The sequence below is a fragment of the Leopardus geoffroyi genome, chromosome C3 (assembly GCF_018350155.1).
Source record: "Leopardus geoffroyi isolate Oge1 chromosome C3, O.geoffroyi_Oge1_pat1.0, whole genome shotgun sequence".
In the NCBI taxonomy this organism is placed as follows: Eukaryota; Metazoa; Chordata; class Mammalia; order Carnivora; family Felidae; genus Leopardus; species Leopardus geoffroyi.
Window position 1 is genome coordinate 9,404,568 of NC_059338.1, and position 25,210 is coordinate 9,429,777.

General features: G+C 47.9%; 1 protein-coding gene and 1 long non-coding RNA gene across 3 annotated transcripts; one reads left to right on the forward strand and one right to left on the reverse strand.

Moving 5' to 3' along the window:
* Positions 1-30: 30 nt before the first annotated feature.
* ALDH9A1 (aldehyde dehydrogenase 9 family member A1) lies at positions 31-25,210 on the reverse strand. Of its 2 annotated transcripts, none has more exons than XM_045455419.1 (11): positions 24,958-25,210; positions 21,040-21,185; positions 14,698-14,827; positions 13,614-13,748; positions 11,879-12,075; positions 10,838-10,978; positions 8,722-8,910; positions 8,180-8,267; positions 5,337-5,478; positions 2,469-2,581; positions 31-669 (listed from the first exon to the last, which is right to left on the reverse strand). In XM_045455419.1, exons 1-11 carry the CDS (start codon positions 25,136-25,138, stop codon positions 575-577), a joined length of 1,557 nt encoding a protein of 518 aa, XP_045311375.1. In that variant the 5' UTR covers positions 25,139-25,210; the 3' UTR covers positions 31-574. The 2 variants fall into 2 exon arrangements, with proteins under 2 accessions (XP_045311375.1, XP_045311374.1); XM_045455418.1 differs by having other exon boundaries at positions 31-686; positions 24,958-25,202.
* Positions 22,877-23,388, forward strand: LOC123586355. The gene is made up of 2 exons (XR_006706765.1): positions 22,877-22,990; positions 23,235-23,388. It is a non-coding gene; the product is annotated as an uncharacterized LOC123586355 (long non-coding RNA).

Here is a 25,210-nt window from a genome sequence, read left to right on the forward strand (position 1 = left end):
GCGGTGTGGTTTATTTAACTGCAGCGTGCCCCAGGAGCCTCCAACTATTTTGTATTTATCAAGGGAGAAAGCTGTAGTTCAAGGACTGGACACCAGCACTGAGTGGAAACAAAGGGCTTATTTTGGCAAGTGAACCATCACACAGAACGTGACCCTGGCTATTATCTCCATCCCGACTGTCAGCTCTCGCAATGCAATCCATGACGGGGCCAGAGCTCAAAACTGTCAGGGAGCAAGAAACGAGCTCTACTTTGAAGCAAGCCGGAGGAGGAGCGCTGTCGGGTCAAACCCGTGGACGAAGTATAATCCTGGTCCCTCTCCCTGTTCTCCAGAAGCGTGTTAAAGATTTTGCAGAAATCTTTGAGAAAATCACCACTTTCTTGATTGTCTTAAAGGTGCTTCGGCAAATTTTCCATCAGGAAGGGGACTGAGAGGTGAGGAAGGAAGAACACCGAGCCGTTCTCTAATCCCGAGGGACACAATTCTGGGTGTGAAACCGAGGCAGCCGTGTGGCCCCCTGGAGATCCGGCGCCGTTCCACGCGTGGCCACGCGGACGGGGCTCGCCGCGTATGTTCAAAAGGCAGATTCCACGTCACCCATTTCCACACACACGGTCTTCAGCTGTGAATAGTACTCAATTGTCACGCGGCCATTCTCCCTGCCGAACCCTGGAAGGAAGAGAAGGCTGAGGAAGAGCCACCACTGTGGTGGCCGGAAAAGTCATGGGGACCTCCAAAGTCAGTCACCCCCTCAGGGGAAGAACACAGAACTGACAAGGTTTGGGACAAAGTCCCCAAGTGCACGTCATCAGCTGTACAGCTAGGCACGGGAGAAGTGACCCACTGGCCTTCGGGGACAGGGACGGGGAAATACCCGCATCTTGGTCCTACAACAGAACTTTATTTTAGGCGCCGACTACTCCGGGTTGGGATGTGAAAGTGCTCGGACCTTCCTATCAAGTGTGAAAGTCTCTACGACAACCGATAGTTGGTGCTTGCTGAGAACCGAACTCTACACAACAGGCCTTTGAACCCCTCCTTTTGTGAAATCTGTTAAGAGCTGCTTGCTGTTTACACCCTGCCAACTCACGGGGGCGGGGGCCTCTTCAGGTGGCTCGGCGGCTCAGAGCCCCAGTCCTGCCCTGTTACGAGGTTACCCGTTCAAAGGACGGCATCCTGTGCTTGGCCTTCCCTGCCTCTGACTTCAGGAGGCTCTGCCTCCAAGGGGCAAGGCCCAGTCCCCCAGAATACACGTCTCCGGGGGAGGAGGCGCTCTTCAAAAGAAAAGGTGCTCAAAAAAAAAAAAAAGAAAGAAAGAAAAGGTGCTCACCCCTGGCAAGGCCTCACTCTGTCTCTGGCTCCCTCCCTTATCCTCTGAGCACAGAGCTAGGTGGGCATGTGACCCAGGGTGGGTGTGTGTGCCCCCTTTGCTTCTCACCTCACCCCAGGGAGACAAACCGGAGGGCACCGACCCAGAGGTTCCGATCCGAGGGGGGAGCCGGCCAAGAGCACGTACTTGCAGAGCAGCGGCCGGACTCCCAGGCCGCAGTGGCGCCCATGCAGGGTCAAGGCCGGTCGGCGGGCAGGCCCTGGGCGTGCCAGGGCACTTCCAAGCCAGGTGCCAAATAGACGGTCGAGCGAACACCCGCCGTCTCACGAGCGCCCATCGGGGTTCACGTGTCTGCTGGGACGGCCACACACACACCTGCCCAGGGGCTGGGGTCGGGTGCCCAGACTGGTGCCCCTGCAACGTCCACAACACTTTCCAGAGGAAGGGAAGGGCAGCCAGCGAATATTTACAGGCGACAAGCTCCAGAGAGCCTGTCCTGGCCCCCTACACCCCCTCGACACACCGGACTTGCACGGTCACCGTGTCACCGTCAGGGGGGCCAGACTGACTGCGTCACCGGGAGCGCTGGGCAAGCGGCGGAGGGGGGGACGTCCCTGTGCAGCATCCGGGACAACCAGGATAGCCACAACGGACTGTTCAATGTTAGACTGAGGGCTCTTTAGTGATTTGGCAGAATAAAGAAAACAAATTAACGTATGCTTTCTGAGGTGCTCAGAGACACTTTCCACCTAAAAACCCCCCACAGTGGACGACAACAAATGTCCCGAGTCTGGAGCCGCCAGGAACGGTTTTATGCCACCAGCGACCAGAGCCCGTGAAGAAAGAGTAATTCTACCCACAAGACAAACCCTTCTGAGATGCCTACTAGCAGTTCACAAGCCAGGCTACATACACATTAGAACCTTCTGGAGAGCTTTGGGGGAAAGAAAAGGAAAATAAGAAGACGCCTGGTTCCCATTCCCAGAGATCACTGCAGCAGGTTGGGGGAGGACCAGAATCTGTATACTTTCCCAGGTGATTCTGAGACACGAATGTTCAGAAGCCTGGTCAGTGTGGTCTGAATTACAACCCGTATCCCTACAGGCCGGGTTTGCATCCACACTTTCCGGCTCCTCACCTGACTTCTTGTATCCACCGAAGGGCAGTTCCACCGGGCTGACGTTGTAGTTGTTAATGAAGCACATCCCTGCCTGCAGCCCGGCCACCACCCTGTGGGCACGCTGGATGTCCCTGTGAAGACACAGTGTATTATATTATTGCGAAGCAGTTCATTCTGCGACTTCCACGGAAAAGGTAGACTGCCAGGTCTGAAGGTTTTGAGATCCTGCCGGATTCTTGTTTCTTCAAGATGTGTTTTAAATCTTGCGTCATCCAGGCAAAAATAGATATAAGGATTTGAGTTTCATGGTCTCATCCAAAAGCATCTATAAAACACGTAGCAGCAGCAAGTTCAAATGGGGAGAAGGGACATTGTCACAAACAGGGCTAGAATAACAGGCTACCCACATTTCCACAAAGAATGAAGGGAGATCCCTTTCTTACACTATATATAGAAATTAACTCAGATGGATCACAGGCCTAAAACAACAGAGCAAAAACCATAAAACTTTTCAAAGAAAACAGGAATAAATCTTCATAATCTTGGGTCTGACAAAGCCTTCTCAGACAGGATACCAAAAGTAACAGACAAAAAGATAAAAGCATCAGGCTTTGTCAAAATTTAAAATTTTTGTGCTGTAAAGGAGAGTATCAAGAAAGTGGAAAACACAACTGCCAGAAACCCAAATCAAAACCACAGTGAGGCACCATTTCCCACCCACCAGGACGGCTGAAGTCAAAAGGACAGACAGTGGGGTGCCTGGGTGGCTCAGTGGTTTAAGCATCCGGACTTTGGCTCAGGTCACGATCTCTCGGTTTGTGAGTTCGAGCCCGGCGTCGGGCTCTGTGCTCACAGCTCGGAGCCTGGAGCCTGCTTCGGATTCTGGGTCTCCCTCTCTCTCTCTCTCTGTCCCTCCCCTACTCATGCTCTCTCTCTCTCTCTCTCTCTCTGTTTCTCAGTAATAAACAAACATTTAAAAAAAAAAAAAAAAAAAAAAAGGACAGACAGTAACAAGGGCTGCCCAGGATGTGGAGAAACTGGAACCCTCCCGCGTGGCCGGTGGGCACGCCAGACGATGCCCTCACATGGGAAAACAGTTTAGCGGTGCCTCGGAGTTGAGCAGAATCACCCAGCCATCCCTCCTCTAGGTATACGCCCGGCACAAATCGCACATTTCCACACAAAGATAGGAGTGTTCGTGGAGACATTATTCATAGTAGGAGAAAAGTAGAAACAATCCCAATGTCCATCAACAGGTGAACGGATGAACAAAATGAATCCACACCATGGAACATTCGTCACCAAGTACTGACAGCTGCCACGACATAAAGGAACCTTGAAAACATTATTCCAAGTCAAAGAAGCCAGTCACAGAAGGTCACATGCTGTATGATGCCATATTTATAGAAAATATTCAAAGTAAGCAAATCTACGCAGATAACAAGGAGGTTGATTAGTGGTTGCAGGGGGCTGGGGCGCGGGGAGGGGTGGGGAACATTCCCTGTGTTCCTGGGAGGTTCATAGTTCTAAAATCAGATTACGGCGACGGTTGTGCGACTCTACAAATACACTAAAAACCACTGAATCGTACGCTTTAGGCGGATATGCTGCATGGTGCGTGAACCGACCTGCAAGGCTGCGAGGGAAGTGGCAGCACACTGGAGTCGCCCCCCTCGTGACTGCCTCGCTCTGTGCTGGGGTGACTCAACCCACTCACTCCTCACAACACGAAGAGCAGGTCCGCAGAGGGGGTTTACAGGGCAGTGAAACTACTCCGTGTGATGCTGTAACAGCGGATCCATCATCCAAACCCACAGAATGCACCACTCCAACCGTGAACCCTAGGGTGACTGTGGTCTTTGGGTGATCGCGATCTATCCAAGTAGGTTTACCAGTTACAACCAGCGGGCTGCTCTGGGGGGGGGGGGCGCTGATAGTGGAGGCGGCTGGGGGGGAGGAGGTGCATGGGAAACCTCTGTGCCTTCCACTCAGTTTTGCAGTGACCCTGAAATTACTCTAAAAAATAAAGCCTACCCAAAACCAGGCACACGAGAAAGCAGCAGCCCCTCGATCTTTTCTTCAGAGCTCACAGAGAAGCTATCCCATCAGGTCCTCAAGGGGGGACCTCGGTCTTCCTCCCCAGGTTGCTCGCCACGAAGCTACAAAGAACACTTAACCTCGACTGTCACCAAAGAAAGAGCGTAATTCCAAGTGTAAAGTAGTCTTAGAAAACTTCCTACCGCTACCAAAGACTAATCAAAGTTTGTATGTAATCGAGCAACCTGCCATCATTTTGAAGGAGATTCTGGCTCCCAAATCACTTCTTTCTTTTGTTATCATGGTTACACTTTATGTACAGAGAGATTAATCACAATTTTACTTACAACAGCGACAACTGGAAACAATATCCTAAATACGCAACAACCAAAAAAATGCCTACCTATTTTACAATGCATTCCGATTAGGAACTACTATAAAGAGGCTAAAAATCACGTTTTTGAAGACTCCTGCCCAGCGTTTAAATGCTTATGGGTTTCTACATTCCCTGACATGTACCTTTTCAATAGGCACCTAACCCGATGCTTTACATAGACACATAGACACATAGATCGGAACCTTAAATATCTGTCCGATGAAATGAATGACATGGGATAGAATTTTCATCAACAATGTTTGTACCTCACTTTAAACTCAACGGCAGCAGTTCTCTGGCCATTCAGGACCAACTACAAAATGTTACTCTGGCACCTTCTGACTCCACCTGAAGCAAACAGAAAATGCTGACGACAACGTGAACTCCAGGGAGGAAATGAGAGTAACGGTCTCTGAGCAGACCGAGCGGGCCCCTGTTCCTGCAATGCTGCCGGAGGTGGCTTCCCCACATACCTGGTAAAGACACCAGCCGCCAGGCCAAAAGTGGTATTGTTGGCTCTTTCCAGAACCTCAGCTTCAGTGTCAAACGATAAAATGGACATAACTGGTCCAAAGATCTCTTCTCTCACACAGGTCATATCGTCTCTGCAATCGGCTGCAAACAGGGTGATAAAGCCAACGTCAGTGGTCTGTGGGGGGGCGGGGGGGTGATTATGCTCGAATACACGGCAGTAAGGACAGCTCGAGAACCCTACTGTGAACATCAGCTTTGTATTAGCCAAAGTGTGAAAACCAGCTCCTCACACATGTGCAAAGAGGACAAGTCTACAATCTCTTAAGAGCTGGTTCAGAGCTTGTGTATAACAAAGGAGGGAAAGTACTCTGGACACACGGTACTTTGGGGACACCCGAACTACCTTCAAGGATGTATTAAATAATTCTTAGTACAGTGTGTAAGGATTGTTCACTACATCCTAATTCCTTGAAGACTAGTAATCCGCGTACAATTTTTAGGGAAACCATTAGCCAGAAAAGGACTCAGGACAATGCATCACCCAGCAGTCCCAGAAAATATTTTCTTATCTCCTGCAAGTTGAGAACCCCATAGGTCTCTGTTTGCAGTGAATTCTATGTTGGAAAGTCAAAGGAGATGCAAAGATGAAGTGATAACTGACATACAGGAAAGGCAAGGTTCCTGCCTGAAACACAACACTTACCAGATTTTAACTCCCAAACCTTAAGTAAAGTTAATCTAGACTCTGGAGTCACTCTCAAACTTTAATGTGAGTAAAAATGAATCGGGAGCTCATTGAAAAGCAGATCACTCGGGGCGCCTGGGTGGCGCAGTCGGTTAAGCGTCCGACTTCAGCCAGGTCACGATCTCGCGGTCCGTGAGTTCGAGCCCCGCGTCAGGTTCTTGGCTGATGGCTCAGAGCCTGGAGCCTGTTTCCGATTCTGTGTCTCCCTCTCTCTCTGCCCCTCCCCCGTTCATGCTCTGTCTCTCTCTGTCCCAAAAAAAAAATAAACGTTGGAAAAAAAAAAAAAGAAAAAAAAAAGAAAAGCAGATCACGAGGCCCCGTCCCTGAGAGTTACATTCAGCGGTCTAGAGCAGGAGCCAGGAAATCTGCCTCTTTAACAAGTTTTCCAAGTGGCACCGACATCATGGACCACAAACCAGGCTTTTGGCAATCACTAGAATAAAGTTCAGTATGGTCAGCTCCCTGTTCTTTGCCTAGGTTCACAGCCTGTTTAAGAATAATTTTGTCCCTGGGGCCCCTGGGTGGCTCAGTGGGTTGAGCGTCCGACTTAGGCTCAGGTCACGATCTTGCAGTTCGTGAGTTTGGGCCCCGCGTCAGGCTCTGTGCTGACAGCTCGGAGCCTGGAGCCTGCTTCGGATTCTGGGTCTCCCTCTCTCTTCCCCTCCCCCACTCATGCTCTGTCTCTGTCTCTCTCTCTAAAATAAATAAACAAAAAAATTAAAAAAAAAAAAAAGAAAAGAGTAATTTTGTCCCAAGGGCACCTGGGCGGTTAAGTCACTTAAGTGCCGGACTCTTGATTTTGGCTCACAGTTTGTGAGATCAAACCCCGTGTCAGGCTCCGTGCTGTCAGCACGGGATTGTCTCTCTGGCCCTCCCCCCTTCACACTCTTTCTCCCTCTCTCAAAATAACCTTTAAACCAATTATTTTTTGCCTAATTGTCAAATACATGTTATCTGTGGAAAAGTCTGTAGTCTTCAGAAATGTACAAACTATAATAAAAATCATCTTTAATCCCAGCAACCAGAGAAATACTTATACTATTTATGAATATTTATACTATCTTATACTACACTATTTGCACTACTTACAGTTTGATGCATACTCTGTTCCTTCTTTTTCTGAAGTGCATACTTAATACATTTGGGTTAATCCCACACATAGTATCGTTTAACAGTTTTACTTACAACAGCTACAACTGGAAACAATATCCTAAACCTTGACGGTTAAAAACGTATTGTAAGCTTTTCCCGTTCACTTAATAACTACCAGCTAATCCATGTTATAGATGTTAGGTTCACAGCTTTCAAACCTCAGTGGTTCTTTTTTTAGCAAGGGCTCAAGGTTTAAAATCCATCAGATGATTGAGTGCTGAAAAATGACCCCACTGTCTACCTTAGGGCAACAGTAAGCTGAATCTATCTTCTAGACAAGATGTAAGAAATCACACAATGTAATTCAACCTGAATATAGTTTTTTAAAGCCTATTATACTACCACTGTTTTTACATACTGGCATTTATTCGTGGATCCTAACGTATACTGTAAAAGGACAGAAGAAGGTATGAGAACAGCGGTACCCAGGGCAGTGGTCACCTCTGAGGTGGGAAGAAATAAGTGGATTTGAGGACAGCGGGATGACCCTACAATCGACTGTCCACGTCACGAGATGTTTAAGACTGAAAGGAGATGCTAAAAATTATTAAATCGCATTAATTTTAAAATATTGCCATACTGACAAACTGGGCTTGTTAATGACACATATAGTTAAAGAAAAACCTACTCTTCATCAACTTTCTTGAGAAAATGAAACTCATTAGTTTTTTATCAAACGTGCACTTCCATTTTTTTTTTTTTTTGAGCTTCTTGCTTCCAGAACAACAGGTTCAGACCCAGTTGAGTCTCAGGTAAAGCAACGCACACGACTGTCCAAGAGGGAGGGCACACGGGAGGTAACGGAGAACTTCTACTCCTTAGATCTGAGCAGCGGGGACACGGTCTGCCAATGCCTACTTTACACCACACACGTATTTTATAAATCTCCTTTTCTAGCTGATATTTAATTCAAACTGTTTAAAAGCCAACAAGAAAAGGACATACTCAACACGCAAGGTCTCATGTAATAACCATCCTTTAACTTGGGATCTTCAGGTACGTAGACGTCTCCACCGCACAGCACTTTAGCACCCTGCCGGAGAAGAAAAAAGAATGCACATTTCATGGTGGTTTTTTTTTTTTAACGTTTATTTATTATTGAAAGACAGAGAAACAGAGAATGAGCATGGGAAGGGCAGAGAGAGAGGGAGACCCAGAATCCGAAGCAGGCTCCAGGCTCCGAGCTGTCAGCACAGAGCCAACGCGGGGCTCGAACCCACGAGCCGTGAGATCATGACTCGAGCTGAAGTCTGACGCTAACTGACTGAGCCCCCCCAGGCGCCCCACATTTCATGTTAAACTTACAACCCCGACACGCAGTCCTGAAGTGGTACGTGTGTCCCGAACAGATGCACGGTCACTCCACTGCAGGTACTGAGCACAGCACTGCTGAGGCCTCGCGAGCCAGCAGGAAAGCGACACACATAACGTGCAACTCGGACTAATTCCCCTCCCCCTGCCCCACGCCATCTCCGCTTGTTCCTCACCTGCTCTTTTGCCAGCTTAATAAACCCAAGGACTCGCTCCAGGTGTGGGCGGTTGATGAGGGGGCCCATCCTTGTACCTTCCAGAAGGGGATCTCCAATTTTTATCCCCTGCGTCCCTTTCACCACTTCCTTTGTAAATTTCTCGAGAATTTCCTTTTGTACAAATACTCTTGTGCCATTACAACAAACCTAAAAGACAGACATGAATTTGTATGTGTGTTAAGGAAAGAAAAAGGAAAAGGGGGAAGAAACCGGCAGTTTTAAACTCACAATCCACTACCTCAATGGCCAGGGTAAGAATTAAACAGCACTGGGGGGCGCCTGGGTGGCTCAGTCGGTTAAGCGTCCAACTTCAGCCCGGGTCACGATCTCGCGGTCCGTGAGTTCGAGCCCCGCGTCGGGCTCTGGGCTGATGGCTCAGAGCCTGGAGCCTGTTTCCGATTCTGTGTCTCCCTCTCTCTCTGCCCCTCCCCCGTTCATGCTCTGTCTCTCTCTGTCTCAAAAACAAATAAACGTTAAAAAAAAATTTTTTTAAACTTAAAAGGAGACAGTAGACTTTTTCAAAAGGTTAGTTCCATCTCTAAAAATTATCCCCATACTGAACAGGACCACACATACCACCCTATCAGCAAAAAACCTGCCTGCGCTTTGAGCTGAAAGTCAGGTCTCTTTGTCTGTCTACATTTCCTCAATGCCATTCATAGTGCCATGAGCCACATAACTTCTCCTACGGCCTCCTGTCAGTGGCTGAATGGGGGCACGTATTTTAAGAGCAGAAGGGGAGGAAGAGTGAAAACAGACCAAGAACTAAGGGCATGAGCCTAATAAAAACCTGAAGCATTTCACAGTCAATGTCTGGCTCTAAAATCACAAATCAATTCTGACTATTTAGACCCTCCTGTAGACATGAGCATGAATACTCTTCCAATGCCATCAGAACCGTAGATCCTGATGTCCAAAAATACACCAAGCACTCATGCTCACGGAATAATGAAGAAAGGTCACAGAAATGGGCTGCCACAAGCCAGATCTACAGTCATTTGAGCATCAAAATAAATAATGACAGGAATGGACTATAATCCACAGAAGAAAGAATCCATGGTCCATAATGATAAATGAGTGGGAAAGAAAAAAAGAAAAACACAGGAGAAGGAAAAGTTCCTTCTTACAGTAGAGACTTGGAACTAATAAATGTAGAAAGAACAACAGAATTGGAAAATCACCATTTGGGGACCACCATAATAGAAACTGCTTCCAGGAAAAATCACCAAAGGGTGCTAAGATGAGTGGGGGACAGCTTGGGAAGGCACAGAGGCCTCTGCCACCGTCTCCTGTGTGATTCGACTGAACCACAGAGGAGGACACGGCAACTTCCCAGGAAGACACGCCTTCGGCAAAGTCAACCGCCCTTCGAAGAGGACCCAACATCGCTTTTTATGGTGGCTTCTGCCCAAAACGCATAACCTAAATCTACTCAAAAGGAAACACCAGACGGACTCCCCACCATCATGAGGGACATTCTACACAATAAACAGCTCATACTCCCCAAAAATGTTAAGGTCCTGGAAAGAGGAGAATAACCAAAGAACTAACTGTTCCTGACTAAAGATTATGGAAACACAACAACTAAATGCAACACACCTTCCTGAATTAGGTCTTGGACCAGAGAAGAGGTTGTGTGGGGTCTGTTTCTTCGCTAAAAGGACTCCCGGCAAACAAATGACATCTGACGAGGGGCTGTGGACTGAAGACCGTCTATGTGAGGTTACTGATTTTACTGAGTGCACCGTGCTTGCAGAAGAGAGCACACTTGTTTCTAGGAAATGCACAGAGGCCCACAGAAGTTATGAGTCTTGCGTCTGCAAACTTTCAAACCGTTCAGGAAACAGGAAAAAATAACCAGCCTACGGGTGTACAGAGGTAAACACAATGATAAAGGAAACGTGATAAAATGGTAACATCTGAGAAACGTGGGTCAGGGGTGCCTGGGAATTCTTTCCACTCTGTGCAACGTGTCTGTCAATCTGCAATTACTTCGAAACAGACAGCTTCAAAACATGCTGCTAGACGAAGGAAAGAGATTCCTTTCACCCCTCGGCTGGGGACAAGTGCTCACCTCGCCTTGCGTGAGGAAGTTGGCCATCAGCGCTCCCTTCACGGCGTTCTCCAGGTCACAATCGGAGAAGATGATCAGGGGAGATTTGCCTCCCAGCTCCAAGGTAATGGGTTTGATTCCTTTAGCTGCCATCTCCATGATCTTAACAAGAACAAACACATTCAGAAGCTTAGCACAGATAAAACTGCAGGCTAAGCCCACCAGAAGCTGAGCCTCTGGGACAACTACATGGGACCTGCAGCCTTGTTCCGGTCGATGACTCTGCCCTTCACCCGTTTAGAACAGTCTTTTCCAGAATACCTGAAAAGAACCATAGGACTGCAGCTGACATTCTGAAGAGGGAATTCATTTTAAAAATACTGTTCATTCGGGGGGGGCCTGGGTGGCTCAGTCTGTCGGGCGTCCAACTTCGGCTCAGGTCATGATCTCATGGTTTGTGGGTTCGGGTCCCACATGCGGCTCTGTGCTGACAGCTCAGCCTGGAGCCTGCTTCGGATTCTGTGTGTGTCTCTCTCTCTCTCTCTCTCTCTCTGCCCCTCCCCTGCTCACGCTCTGTCTCTCTCTCTTTCAAAGATAAAATAAACATAAACATTTTTTTTAAAAAATACTGTTCATTTGCATGCCATGGGTAGAAACTCCTAATGCTGTTACTATGTTCAAGGCTAACACTCAATTAAGGTCAAAACAACACATCTGAAATAAACTGAGCAGCTACCCCTCCTTCTGAGGTGGCTGCTACTGATGAGTTAAGACACCAAAGACACAGCGGCGGCCCAGACCCTGCGCTCTCAGACGCGGGCGGGAGGTGAGGGCTTCTGTCCCCACGGGGCCCCCTCTGGTCGGCGGTCCTCATCGTCCCACTGTACTTCCCTCCCTGCTTCACACCTTCGGAGCACACTTCAGATCTCTGCCCCCAATCCCTGCGGCAGCCCCCTCCCAGTTCAAGCCAGGTCAGATCAGAAGACGAGCCTCCGACGTCTACTCCACGCCGGCCGGGCACTGCCGTGTGTGTGTTTGAACCGATGCTGGTTTTATCTTCACCTTCGAGCCAGTGGGCACACTCCCAGTGAAGGAGACTTTGGCCACATCACGATGCAGACACAGAAACTGGCCCGTGGCGGCCCCTCCTTGCACCACGTTGAAGAGCCCAGGGGGCACGCCGGCCTCCGTGTAGATTTCAGCCAGCAGCAGCACAGACACCGGCGTGAAGGGAGAGGGTTTGAAGATCATGGCGTTACCTGCACAAACCCAAGACACAAGAACAAAAGGTTTTTTTAATACTGGTGATCCACCGAGGACAGGATCGGACAGGAGGACGAGTCCAGAACAACTCCACAGGTGCCTGGTGGCGCAGCTGGTTGAGCGTCCAGCTCTTGGTTTCCGATCAGGTCATGATCTCACGGTTCGTGAGTTTGAGCCCGGAGTCAGGCTCTGCACAGACAGCACAGAGCCTCCTTGATATTCTCCCTCCCTCTCTCTCTGCCTCTCCCCTGCTCACATGCGCGCACTTTCTCAAGAACTGAAAGAAAAATCTTTACAAGTAGAAACTGAAGACCAGAAAGGGTTAATTTGTTCAGAGTCTCCAAACCAGTGGCTTAGCTGTAGTCATCCCGGAAAATGGAAGCTCCAGCTCACAAGAGAACATGCAAAAAGCAGAAGAACACGAGGCAGCAACACGAGAAAAGCTGCGATCTCAACACAATGTCCTAATAGTAACATTTTTTTTCCAGTAATGCTTTTTTTACACCTTGTATTTTTCTAAGATGCCGTAAATCCTCTTTTCCCATCAATTCCTCTTTAAACAGTATGAAAAACTTTCTAAGTCAGCCCGCCAGTCACTCAGAAGGAAGTCTTACCATTTCTCTTAAGACACAAAGGAAGGAGTAAGTGTATCTTCTGCTTAAGTCACACTCCCGAGTGCCTCTTCCTTTTTTTCTCTTTTTTTAATGTTTTACTTATTTTTGAGACAGAGAGAGACAGAGCATGAGCAGGGGAGGGGCAGAGAGAGAAGGAAACACAGAATCTGAAGCAGGCTCCAGGCTCTGAGCTGTCAGCACAGAGCCCGACACGGGGCTCGAACTCATGGACCGTGAGATCATGACCTGGAATGAAGTCAGACGCTTAACCGACTGAGCCACCCAGGCGCCCCCCGAGTGCCTCTTCCTACCCAAAGGTTCATTTCACGATCCTTGTCCAGAAAGGAAGAGAGCTTACAAGTAGCACAAATCGAAATCAATTCCACGGTAAAATAGAAGACTTCCAGGACCAAAATGAACACTCTTCCTTTCCATAACAAAAATAAGATAAATAAAAGTGGGAACAGGGGCACCTGGGTGGCTCAGTCAATTGAGCATCCAACTTTGGCTCGGGTCATGATCTCATGGTTTGTGGGTTCGAGCCCCGCGTCGGGCTCTGTGCTGGCTGCTCGGAGCCTGGAGCCTGCTTCCGATTCTGTGTGTGTCTCTCTCTCTGTCCTCCCCTGCTCGCACTCTGTCTCTCTCTCTCTCAAAAATAAATAAAGATTAAAAAAATTTTTAAAAACAAAATAAAAGCAGAAGTGGGAATAATATGGATGTAATCCGCATGCATAACATACACTAGAAGCCCCGACGAGGCCGGGCGGGAGCAGACGCAGGTCCTCGGGGCCTCGGGTGCCCCAACGCAGGCCCCTTATGATGTGGAGCGGGAGTGTGCAAATGAGTGTGTGTGCATGCGCACACGAAAAGGTGAGGGACAGAACGGACAGCTCATGGGTGGAAGAACCGTTCACTCTTACCACACGCTAACGCGGGAGCGGACTTCCAGCAGGCGATCTGGAAGGGGTAGTTCCAGGCCCCTATTCCCACGCATATGCCAAGTGGTTCTCTTCTGGTATAACCAAAGGATCCGCCTGGGAGCTGGATGTGTTCACCTGAGGGGAAAACAGAGGCGTCACGGAGAATGCAGGACTGCTTTTCCCAAGACTCCGCCAATAGCCGTGCTCAGCCGTGCTCCACTGCGCCGGCCTCCTCCCCGTCTCCGCTCTTCTGTTCATTCTCGCCGGGCGGACGCTGCCTCTGCATAGTCACTCCAGTGAAGAATCCTTTCCATCCTCCAAACCCGTGTTCACTCAACTTCATATAATTCTCTACAACCGGAGAGCACCTAACAGACAGTAACTTGAAGAAGTGAGATGGGGGGGGCGCCTGGGTGGCTCAGTCGGTTGAGCGTCCGACTTCGGCTCAGGTCATGATCTCACTGTTCATGGGTTCAAGCCCCACGTCAGGCTCTGTGCTGACAGCTCAGAGCCTGGAGCCCGCTTCCGATTCTGTGTCTCCCTCTCTCTCAGCCTCTCCCTCCCCCACTCGCACTCGTCTCTCTCAAAAATAAATAAACATTAAAAAAAAACTTTTTTTTTAAATGATGGAAATAAGGGAAGCCTCCAGAGCAGGACCCACATGTCAGACTTCTGGCTCCCCACAGCCCTCCTGGGTCCTGTGAAGCCATCCAACACCCACTACTGTAAACTTCACAAAGAATCGAGAAAATCTTTTTTGCTAACTAGGTAGAACTAGTAAATATTGAGAACACTGACTGACTCTTGGCTTTTCAACAACTTGGCCTGAAGCTCAGACACCATGCATAGTGCCTTCCAGATATTTTCTCATTTAACCCTTATGATAACCCAAGAAAACAGGGATTATCATCTCCAGTTTCAACAAGGAAAGGTAAAGTAATTCTCGGGGTCACCCATGCAGAGAGTGGCTAAACCCAGGATTTTAAGCCAGGTCTGTCTCAAGCCCCAAATGTCTCCCCTTCGCCACTAGGATCTGTTTCTGCCTCCCGGTCAGTGGTTCCCGAAAGGCCCAGCTGGGGCTTACCAGCCATGGATCCAGCCAAGCCCGCGTAGTACTCCAGGCACTGCCAGGAGGTGTCGATGTCCCAGCGGGCCTCGAAGATGGACTTTCCATTGTTGATGGTCTCCACGGTGGCGATTTCATCCCTCCGTTCCTTTGGGTAAAACGGAAGACTAGACTTAAGACTTCTTATCATATGCCCCAACAGATTCAACACTCAGAATATGCTGCCCAATTTCCAAAAACAGAAACAGCTCGCGCTTTAGAAGGAGTGGCACTACGACATCTGGGAGAGAAAGCTTACCGCTCAACAGCAGCCCTGTGCCCCCCTCAAGTTAATCGTCACAGATTTAAGACCAATACCCCCCTTCCAGATCAATTAGAAAAGGTATGGTTTGAGAAGCGAGCATCATATGTGTATACATGTATAAGTACGTATATGTGCACACATATGCGTCTGCACGTATAGAGTGAGACAGCCAATGACACACGATGGCTACACACACAACTGGCAGGTGAGAAGTTATATTACACGCACAGCTTTAATTCACCCCAAGACATGCAGCAGGTGAAAATCACGAGATAATTTTTTTTCAATGTTTATTTATTTTTGAGAGGGAGTGAGTGAGGGAGGGGCACAGAGCGCTGGAGACACAGAATCTGAAGCAGGCTCCAGGCTCTGAGCTGTTGGCACAGAACCCGATGTGGGACTCGAACCCACAAACCATGATATCATGACCTGGGCCGAACTCGGACGCTTAACCGCCTGAGCCACCCAGGCGCCCCAAGATAATTATTTTCTAATGGTCAGTACTCATCAATTCTCTTACGAAATACTGTTCCAGTTGTAGCCTATGTGGCTGAGAGATGCTGGAGATGGTCCAGGGATGACTGGAAAGGTTTGGGAAACTGACCTCAAGAGAAAAGCTAATTTCCCCTTTCTTTGTCCCCAAGGTGAGAGAACCGAATGAATGGTGCATGTAAGAAACACACATTTGCTCTCATGGACCGGATGTAAAATACATGAGAGGGTGATATGTGAACACACATAAAAGGTGAATCAAACAAATGACAAGATGTAGCACTGTCTTATTAAAATGGGTAAGTGGTGAGCCAGACCAGAAGCAAATGAAACGGCAACTGAAATTAATCCCAAGCCATGTGTCAACAGTACAAATATCAGAGAAGAGGGAGCAGGAATATCAAAATCAAGAGGAAACACAGGAAAGGGAAGTCCTGACAGTGAGATCTGAACGTGTCATGTTTCTATAAAGACCTGAGAAATAAAGACTTTTGACTGAGTCATTCTACCTTCATTACTAAGAAAAAATACAGAGATCCATTCTCTGCCTTCACGAAACCTATTTCTAAAACAGGAAGCTGGTAAGTTCTAAATAAATTAGCCCAGACCCTGTGCTCTCGGACACAGACGACGTCTGTCTCCACGGGGCCCAACACCAGCAGGCTGCGGTCATCCCTCTGAGTGTTTTCCCTCCTCCGCACACTTTCAAAGTATACTGCAGACCTCTATGCCACTACCTATGGTGTCCCGCCCAGTGCATGCTGGTAAGATCAGAAAATACTCTGGGCAGGCCTGACATTGCAATTTGTGGGCACCGAGACAGGTTTTCTGCAGTTAGTATTTTTTTTTTTTTTATGTTTATTTTTGAGACAGAGACAGAGCATGAGTGGGGGAGGGGCAGAGAGAGAGAAAGAGGGAGACACAGAATCGGAAGCAGGCTCCAGGCTCTGAGCTGTCAGCACAGAGCCCGACGCGCGGCTTGAACTCACGAACCGCGAGATCGTGACCCGAGCCGAAGTCGGTGGCTCAACCGACTGAGCCACCCAGGTGCCCTTGCAGTTAGTAACTTTTAAATTAAAGTACTGGTAACACTGGAAAATATCCAAACTAAAACACACAGAGAGAAAAAAACAGGAAAAACTCAAACAGCATCAGTAACCAGGAGAGAGCTTCAAGCCACCGAGGCTATGTGTAATTGGAGGCCCCGAGGAGAAGAGATAGGCAGAAATTTAGTTAGAACTTCCTAATTTAAAGAACTAAAACAACAAGGGCTCCTGGGTGGCTCAGTCGGTTGAGCATCTGGCTTCGGCTCAGGTCATGATCTCACGGTCTGGGAGTTCGAGCCCCGCGTCGGGCTCTATGCTGACAGCTCGGAGCCTGGAGCCTGCTTCGGATTCTGGGTCTCCCTCTCTCTCTGCCCCTCCCCCTCTCGAGCTCTGTCTCTCTCAAAAATAAGTAAACAATAAAAAAAAAAAAATTTTAAATGAAATGAAATGAAAGGAACGCAGATAGCTTACAAAATAAGAAATAACTGGGGCGCCTGGGTGGCTCAGTTGGTTAAGTGTCCGACTTCGGCTCAGGTCATGATCTCACGGTCTGGGAGTTCGAGCCCGCGTCGGGCTCTGTGCTGACAGCTCAGAGCCTGGAGCCTGCTTCAGATTCTGTCTCCCTCTCCCTCTGTCCCTCCCCCAATCACACTCTGTCCCTCTCCCTCTCTCAAAAATAAATAAAATGTTAAAAAAAATAAAAAAATAAAAAAAAGAACTAAAACAAAAAAAAAAAACTGTCAACCTAGAATTAGATACCTGTAATTCTTTCAAAAGTGAAAGCAAAATGAAGACTTTCAGGCTCACAAGAGCTGAAAGAACATCACGAGCAAAACTGTGCTATAAGGAATGCTAAAGAAATTTCTTTGGGGCGCCTGGGTGGCGCAGTCGGTTGAGCGTCCGACTTCAGCCAGGTCACGATCTCGCGGTCCCGGAGTTCGAGCCCCGCGTCCGGCTCTGGGCTGATGGCTCGGAGCCTGGAGCCTGTTTCCGATTCTGTGTCTCCCTCTCTCTCTGCCCCTCCCCTGTTCATGCTCTGTCTCTCTCTGTCCCAAAAATAAATAAACGTTGGAAAAAAAAATAAAATTAAATTAAATTAAATTAAATTAAAAAAAAGAAATTTCTTCAAGCAGAATAAATATGACACCAGATGGAAATCTGGGCCTACACAAAGGAATGAAATGAAGAGCACTGGAAATGGTAAAAATGTGGGTAAATATAAAATATTTTTACCTTGGGGCACCTGGGTGGCTCCATTGGTTAAGCGTCTGACTCGATTTTGGCTGAGGGCAAGATCTCACAGTACGCGAGTTTGAGCCCCACATCAGCGGCTGACAGCGTGGGGCCTGCTTGGGATTCTCTCGCCTGCCTCTCCCCCCGACCCCCCAGTCACGCTCTCCATCTCTCAAAATAAATAAACTTTAAAAAAGTAAAAAGTAAAATCTTAAAATTTTTTTTTAATGTTTTATTTATTTTTGAGAGACATAGAGACAGAATGTGAGTGGGTTGGGGCAGAGAGAGAGGGAGGCACAGAATCTGAAGCAGGTTCCAGGTTCTGAGCTGTCAGCACAGAGCCTGACATGGGGCTCAAACCCACGTGCTATGAGATCATGACCTGAGCCAAAGTCAGACAGCTCAACCGACTGAGCCACCTAGGCGCCCCAAAAGTAAAATCTTAAAAAAAAAGAAAGGGAAGAACTAATAAACAGTGGAAGGTTATGATTATAGGTTATGATCAGAGGGTGGAATCTGTTCAGTTACGGGATAATTTTGGGTAAAGGCAGGTATAGGGCATGAGCATCAGACAGGAGCATTACAAAAAGATAGCAATATATTTTTGACTAACACAGTAACACAGATATTAATGGAAAGGGGGAGAGGTTAAAAGGAAAAGAAAACTAATATCAAACAGAGTCCATTTCAGAGCAAAAGAATATTATTAGATATTATTCAGGATAAAAAAAAAAGAGTCACTTAACAATGATAAAGGGGCCAATTTTTTTTTTTTAATGTTTGTTTATTTTTGAGAGAAAGGGAGAGATAGAGCATGAGTAGGGGAGGGCTGAGAGAGAGGGAGACACAGAATCCGAAGCAGGCTCCAGGCTCTGGGCTGTCCACACAGAGCCCAACATGGGGCTCGAACCCACAAATCACGGTATCATGACCCGAGCCAAAGTCGAATGCTTAACCTGAGCCACCCAAGCACCCCAGGGGTCAATTCTTAAGAGGACACAACAACCCTAAATGCTTATGTGCTAAGAAAAGGTGAAAAACTAAAATAATAAATCATCTGCTTTATTGCTTTTGGTCTAATTTAAAATACTTATGTTTTTATTTATTTATTTTGAGAGAAGTGGGGGGAGGGGAAAGACGGGGGAGAAGAAAGGGGCAGACAGAATCCCAAGCAGGCTCCGCACCATCAGCACAGAGCCCAACGCAGGCTTGAACCTCACAAACTAGGAGATCATGACTTGAGCCAAGATCAAGAGTCAGATGTTCAACTGACTGAGCCACCCAGTCACCCCAAAATTAATTTTTTAATAATAGGGGAAAATACTTAGTTGGGAGAAAATGCTCCATGAACATTTTGACATCTCTGTGGCCCCGGCTTTTTGAGCAAACGACCCTGGCAAGCTGACTGAGAAGCAAAGGCCTTTGAAAAACAGACACAGTGTTTCCCTAAAGATAGAGGTGCCTGGAGGGGTGAGGAGATAGAAGGCTCTCTGCTTCCCCTTTTTGGAGACATCTGCTTACTTTCCAGGGAAATAAACCCAGTAACCCCTTCCCCCTTAACCCTGGAGATCTGTTTAACAAAGAGTAATCTCTCTCACTGCAGAGAAGAACACAGGCACTGATGTGAGAGCAGCTCCTATATCAACGGAATCTCATAACTTTAGGGTTCCCGTCCTATGGGGCAACCCACTGCATGCAAGAGAGTGATGTTTGGCTCAATGCATTTCCCTGTGGGGACTGTGGCTCAGAAAACTAGTGCTAAGGCACTACTCTGGCTACTGCATTTTATTGTGAGTGATAACCTGTATCTTTCTCTGACCCAGCAACTCTCAAGTCTTCCATCACTACACACACACACACACACTTTTGTTCTTAATTTCCTAAAACAAATTAAAGCTTTGGATCGTGAATAACTTATTCTGTGAGTGTTCTGCAAGACAAGTAAACACCTCCAAAGATTTCAACTTGATAAACCAGCGATGTCTTGCAATTCGAGTAGTACATGACACATGATCACAACTGAGCCCACGGTTCTTGAAATTCACCTTGATGTACAAGCGCTTTGGATTACAGTCATGTTTCCGGAACAAATTATGCTTGCAAACCAAAATTTTACTGTATCCCTATATGCAACATATCTTTGCAAGTAGGGGAATTCTCAGACACATCGCAGCTTTTGACTTAACACACTCATGAGAATAAAAATCACCCAAGTTCTACAGCTCAGAGATAACCACGATTCATACTTTGGTGTACATCCTTCTGAATTTTCTAATTTTCTGTAATAAGCACCTAGTCCTTTTGCTTTTAAAGACTGTGAAAAGTTTAGGGGCTCAAACAGTGGAGCATGCAATGCTTGATCTCGGGGTCATGAGTTCGAGCCCAATGTTGAGCCTAAAGATAACTTAAATAAATAAAATTATTTTAAAAAGACTATAAAACGTTTAACTTTGTTTTTTAAGAACGGAATATCTAGGGGTGCCTGGGATGCTCACTCGGTTGAGTGTTCACCTCTTGATTTTGGCTCAGGTCATGATCCCAGGGTCATGCGATTGAGCCGCACATCGGGCTCTGAGTGTGGAGCCTGCTTAAGATATTCTCTCTCTCTCCCACCCACCCCCACCCCCACCCCTCTCCCCTTCCCATGCTCTAAAATTGGAAAAAAAAAGGGGGGGGGATATCTATAAATCTATGAAATCTTCCCAGGCAATTAAGGTAGAAAATGCATCTGAAAAAGAAAACTTAAGCATCATCAGAAGAAAAAGTAAACAGGAAACCAGTACACAGAGTTAAAAAGAAAAGGAGCCAAGCTGCAAAGGATACATTATAACAAAGATGGAGAAGACAACCTGACAAGGGAGAGGTCACAGAGAGCCAAGGTCCAGAAAAGCAATTAATCAAAGAAAGCATGTCCTTTATATACCCCAGGTGATCAAATGAAAACGTTTTTTCCTGGCTCCTCCGTGGCTCAATTGATTAAGCATCTGGCTTCAGCTCAGGTCATGGTCTCACGGTTCATGAGTTCAAGCCACTTCCGGGGAGTAGGAGCCCCGCTTGGGGTGAGCCCCACTGCTCTCTCACCTGCGCCCTCTCTCTCAATGGGAAAAAAAAAAAAAAAGGGAAAGAAAGAAAAGAAAAAAGAAAGAGAAAGAAAAGGTGTTTCCATTTTGTAAAAAAAAGCCTAACCTAACAGAGCATCAAAGTCTAAGTGCAAAGCATCACAAAGAACCCTCAGAGCAACACAAGGGGACGTTTCTGAAAGAGAAAAAAACTAATGAAACATACCCTTATTATCCTGGCAGCCTCCAAAAGAACTCGACAACGCTCCATGCCAGATTTCTGACTCCATATTTTAAAGGCAGCCTTTGCATCCTGGACAGCCAAGTTTACTTCCTTCTCTCCTGAGCACGCGAAGGTAGCGATCACTCGGCCTAGGAGGACAGGACAGTTAACAGTAACGCCAACGTGGCCTCACATTCAAAGTACTGTGTATCCAAATTCCCTGTAAGTGACCCTTCTTGCTGGTAAGTGTGGTCGGATTTAATGACCTCCCCCCCCCCCCCCCCCCCCCCCACACACAGGCAGTTCTTTCCTTTATTTCGAGGTGACTGAATCCTTTAGGAATCTAACAAAAGTTGCAAACTAGGAAACCAGGAAAAAGTACTTGACCACACCACAGAATTCCAGAGAGACGAGGTGCCTTGCCCTAAGCACAGCATGGCCTCCGGGTTGAGAACCTCTGTCCTCTATTTTGCAGCTGGGTTTTGCCACCTCTCTTTAACGGTATTTGAGAATCTCCGAGGTCTTGTGAAATCGAGGCTGCAAGTACTCGGTTTCTGGGGTTATGAACTCTCATTTAAAAGCTCTGTTCTGTAGAAATCGTATCATCCTGCTGATGCTTGATGAATACGCTTGAATATGATTAACAAACAGTTATCAGGAAAACATAACCCTAAACGCCAGAAAAAGTTTCCCCCAAATATAGCAAAGTCCCGTCTCTCCTTTTCTCATTCCAAGGTCATTCCCTATTTCCATGTAACATGACCCCACAGGCCAAGGGTTGTGACAGACTCTCCCACTGAATTCTTGAAGTACACCAATCAGCAGTTCCTTCTCCCTCCCCCTCTAAGAACCTCTGGGACTCTGTCCAGAGACCTTTGGCAAGCCTGCAATTTCTGTTAAAACGTGAATAGCTAGTTGGTAAAGGCAGTGGCTAAAGTTCACATACACTGTAGGCAATTAAAATACAGAGCAGATTTTCTTTTCCCCTCGTAAGTGTGGGGATGGGGGTGGAGAGGCAGTCTCCCCCAGGAGAGTCTGAGGACCCCCGTGGCTCCTTCCTGCTCAGACTAACTGCTGCTCTGTGGTTTAGTGCCTTAGTTGATCTTAAATTCTCCAGTCCTTTGCAAACCGGTTTTGTCTCTGGCTACCCGCCATTCTGGTTTGCACAAAACATTCACATTTTTCTCCCCACAAACATCCCACACAGCCCAGCAGAACAAACATAAACCAAAACCAAAACCTCTTCCTCGTTAGCTGTGTTACCTTCAGAATTCTCAGAGCAAATCCAGGGCCCAGCACTGTGCTTGGCAACTTGAAGCACTGGATAAAAGCAGGGCTTTTCCCCCCCTTTCCCAATTCTCTTTTGTTTGAATATTTATTTTTGAGAGAGAGAGACAGAGACAAAGTGTGATCAGGGGAGGGGTGGAGAGAGAGACAGAATCTGAACCAGGCTCCAGGCTCTGAGCTGTCAGCACAGAGCCCAAAGCAAACTCACCAACAACCAGATGGTAACCTGAGCCGAAGTCGGATGCTTAACCAGTTGAGCCACCCAGACACCCCTCCCTTCCCCAAGTCTGATGCACCCACAGGAGTGTTTTAAGGCTGAGATGGCAACAGAGTTCTCATTCACACTCATTGGAGCCATCTGTGCAAGCTCCTGGTTCTCAGCACTAATGTTTTCACCAACGTCCTTCAAGAAATCCCAATCCTCTTCTGTGCATGTGGTTGAAGGCATTACTGTAGTTCTAACTTAAAAAAAAAAAACAGGGGCGCCTGGGTGACTACTATTTCCAGTAATCATATTGATAGAAGTGATATTAGTACTGATATTCTGAGACTTTTGGCAGATATCATAGGATTATGCTAATGAATGACATGATAGTCTATCATTTCTGGTACTCAAAACTGGAATTCTTAGGATGTGGATAAAAGAGACACAGATTAAAGAAATTAGGTAAGGGGCGCCTGGGTGGCGCAGTCGGTTAAGCGTCCGACTTCAGCCAGGTCACGATCTCGCGGTCCGGGAGTTCGAGCCCCGCGTCAGGCTCTGGGCTGATGGCTCAGAGCCTGGAGCCTGTTTCCGATTCTGTGTCTCCCTCTCTCTCTGCCCCTCCCCCGTTCATGCTCTGTCTCTCTCTGTCCCAAAAATAAATAAACGTTGAAAAAAAAAAAAATTTTTAATAAAAAAAAGAAATTAGGTAAAAACTATGAAGCCCTAAATTTAAGTAGGGGGGAGGGCATCGGTATAAATTCATGATGTATTTTATCTTAAAATGACAACGACAAAACATATTACCCATCTTAGTCCACAAAAAAGGCCTAGAAACCGGGGCACCTGGGTGGCTCAGTCGGTTGGGCATCCGACTTCGGCTCAGGTCGTGATCTCGCAGTTCATGGGTTTGAGCCCCGGGTTGGGCTCTGTGCTGACAGCTCAGAGCCTGGAGCCTGCTTCGGATTCTGTGTCTCCCTCTCTCTCTGCTCTTCCCCTGCACACACTCTGTGTGTCTCTCTCAAAAATAAATATTTAAAAAATTAAAAAAAACAAAAAAGCCTAGAAACCGAGCAACCCAGTTTCAGTGCACAACCTTAGTGCTCTGATTACAGTCTCCAAATACCATTTCCCAGTAAAAAGAACCAGGCCTCTTTGGCGAAAGCGTTGCAGTCAAGTCAGGTAGGAAATGCAAAATGGCTCCGAAACATCTCGTCATGCCACTTAGCAAGGAAGCCACCAATGACAACCAGAGTCATGCTAAATGGACCCAGGAGCCAACTTAGAAAGCCTCTTCGTTGGCTAGAAATGGTACGATCTCGGCATTCACAAGAAAAATAATTACAGGGGATTAAAGTGAATCAAGGGGCGCCTGGGTGGCGCAGTCGGTTAAGCGTCCGACTTCAGCCAGGTCACGATCTCGCGGTCCGTGAGTTCGAGCCCCGCGTCGGGCTCTGGGCTGATGGCTCAGAGCCTGGAGCCTGTTTCCGATTCTGTGTCTCCCTCTCTCTCTGCCCCTCCCCCGTTCATGCTCTGTCTCTCTCTGTCCCAAAAATAAATAAACGTTGAAAAAAAAAATTTTTTTTAAAAATTAAAAAAAATTAAAATAAATAAATAGGGGCACCTGGGTGACTCAGTTGGTTAAACCACCAACTCTTGGGTTTCAGCTCAGGGCATCTCACGGTTTGTGAGTTCAAACCCCATGTCGGGCTCCAGGCTGACACCAGGGAGCCTGCTTGGGATTCTCTCTCCTTCTCTCTCTGCTCCTTCCCCATTTGCTCTCTCTCAAAATATATAAAGTAAAATAAAAATTTAGTCTTCAGGGCGCCCGGGTGGCTCAGGTGGTTAAGCGCCAACTTGGGCTCAGGTCATGATCTCACGGTCTGTGAGTTCGAGCCCCGCGTCGGTCTCTGTGCTGACGGCTCAGAGCCTGGAGCCTGCTTTGGATTCTGTGCCTCCCTCTCTCTCTGCCCCTCCCTTGCTCGTGCCCTGTCTCTCTCAAAAATGACTAAACATTTTAAAACACGTTTTAATAAAAGTTAGTAATAAACAGGGGCACAACCTCACACACCTACCCGCCCCCCCCCCCCCGCCCGCCCCGGGTCGCTATGCAGATGCATTCGTGTTTGCACGGAGTCCTTAGCTGCCTGCACAGACAACTCTATTTTCCACACCGTCACTCATCTGTCACAGCAAACGTTTGCAGAAAGCACTAAATGAAGATTCAGGGCAGTAGAACACGTCCGTCCACGAGTGGGACGGGGAGGCGCCAACCCGCACCGGAACCCCACCGCTTCCCCCCAGCCTCCCCCCGCCATGATCCCCCGGGCCCGCCGCCGCCGCCGCGTCCCCCCACCGGTCCCCTCCCATGACCCCCGCGGGCCCCCCGCCGCAACACCCCCAACCCCGCCGCCCGGTCTCCATTCCGTTACCGGTTGCAGGCTCGAACGCCTTCTCGGTGCCGGAGGCGTCCACCGGTTCCACGCGGGCCCCGCCACGGTAATTGAGCGGCTGCGACACAACGAAACTGCCAGTGTTCATGGCCGCGACAGGACCAGGCCGAAGGGCGCGCACACAAGGCGAGAAAGCGACCAGACCCCCTCGGAAAAACATACGGGACTGGCGGGGCACGGGAACCAAAGCTCAGGGCCGCGCCGGGGCGGAGAGGCAGGACGAGGGGCGGGG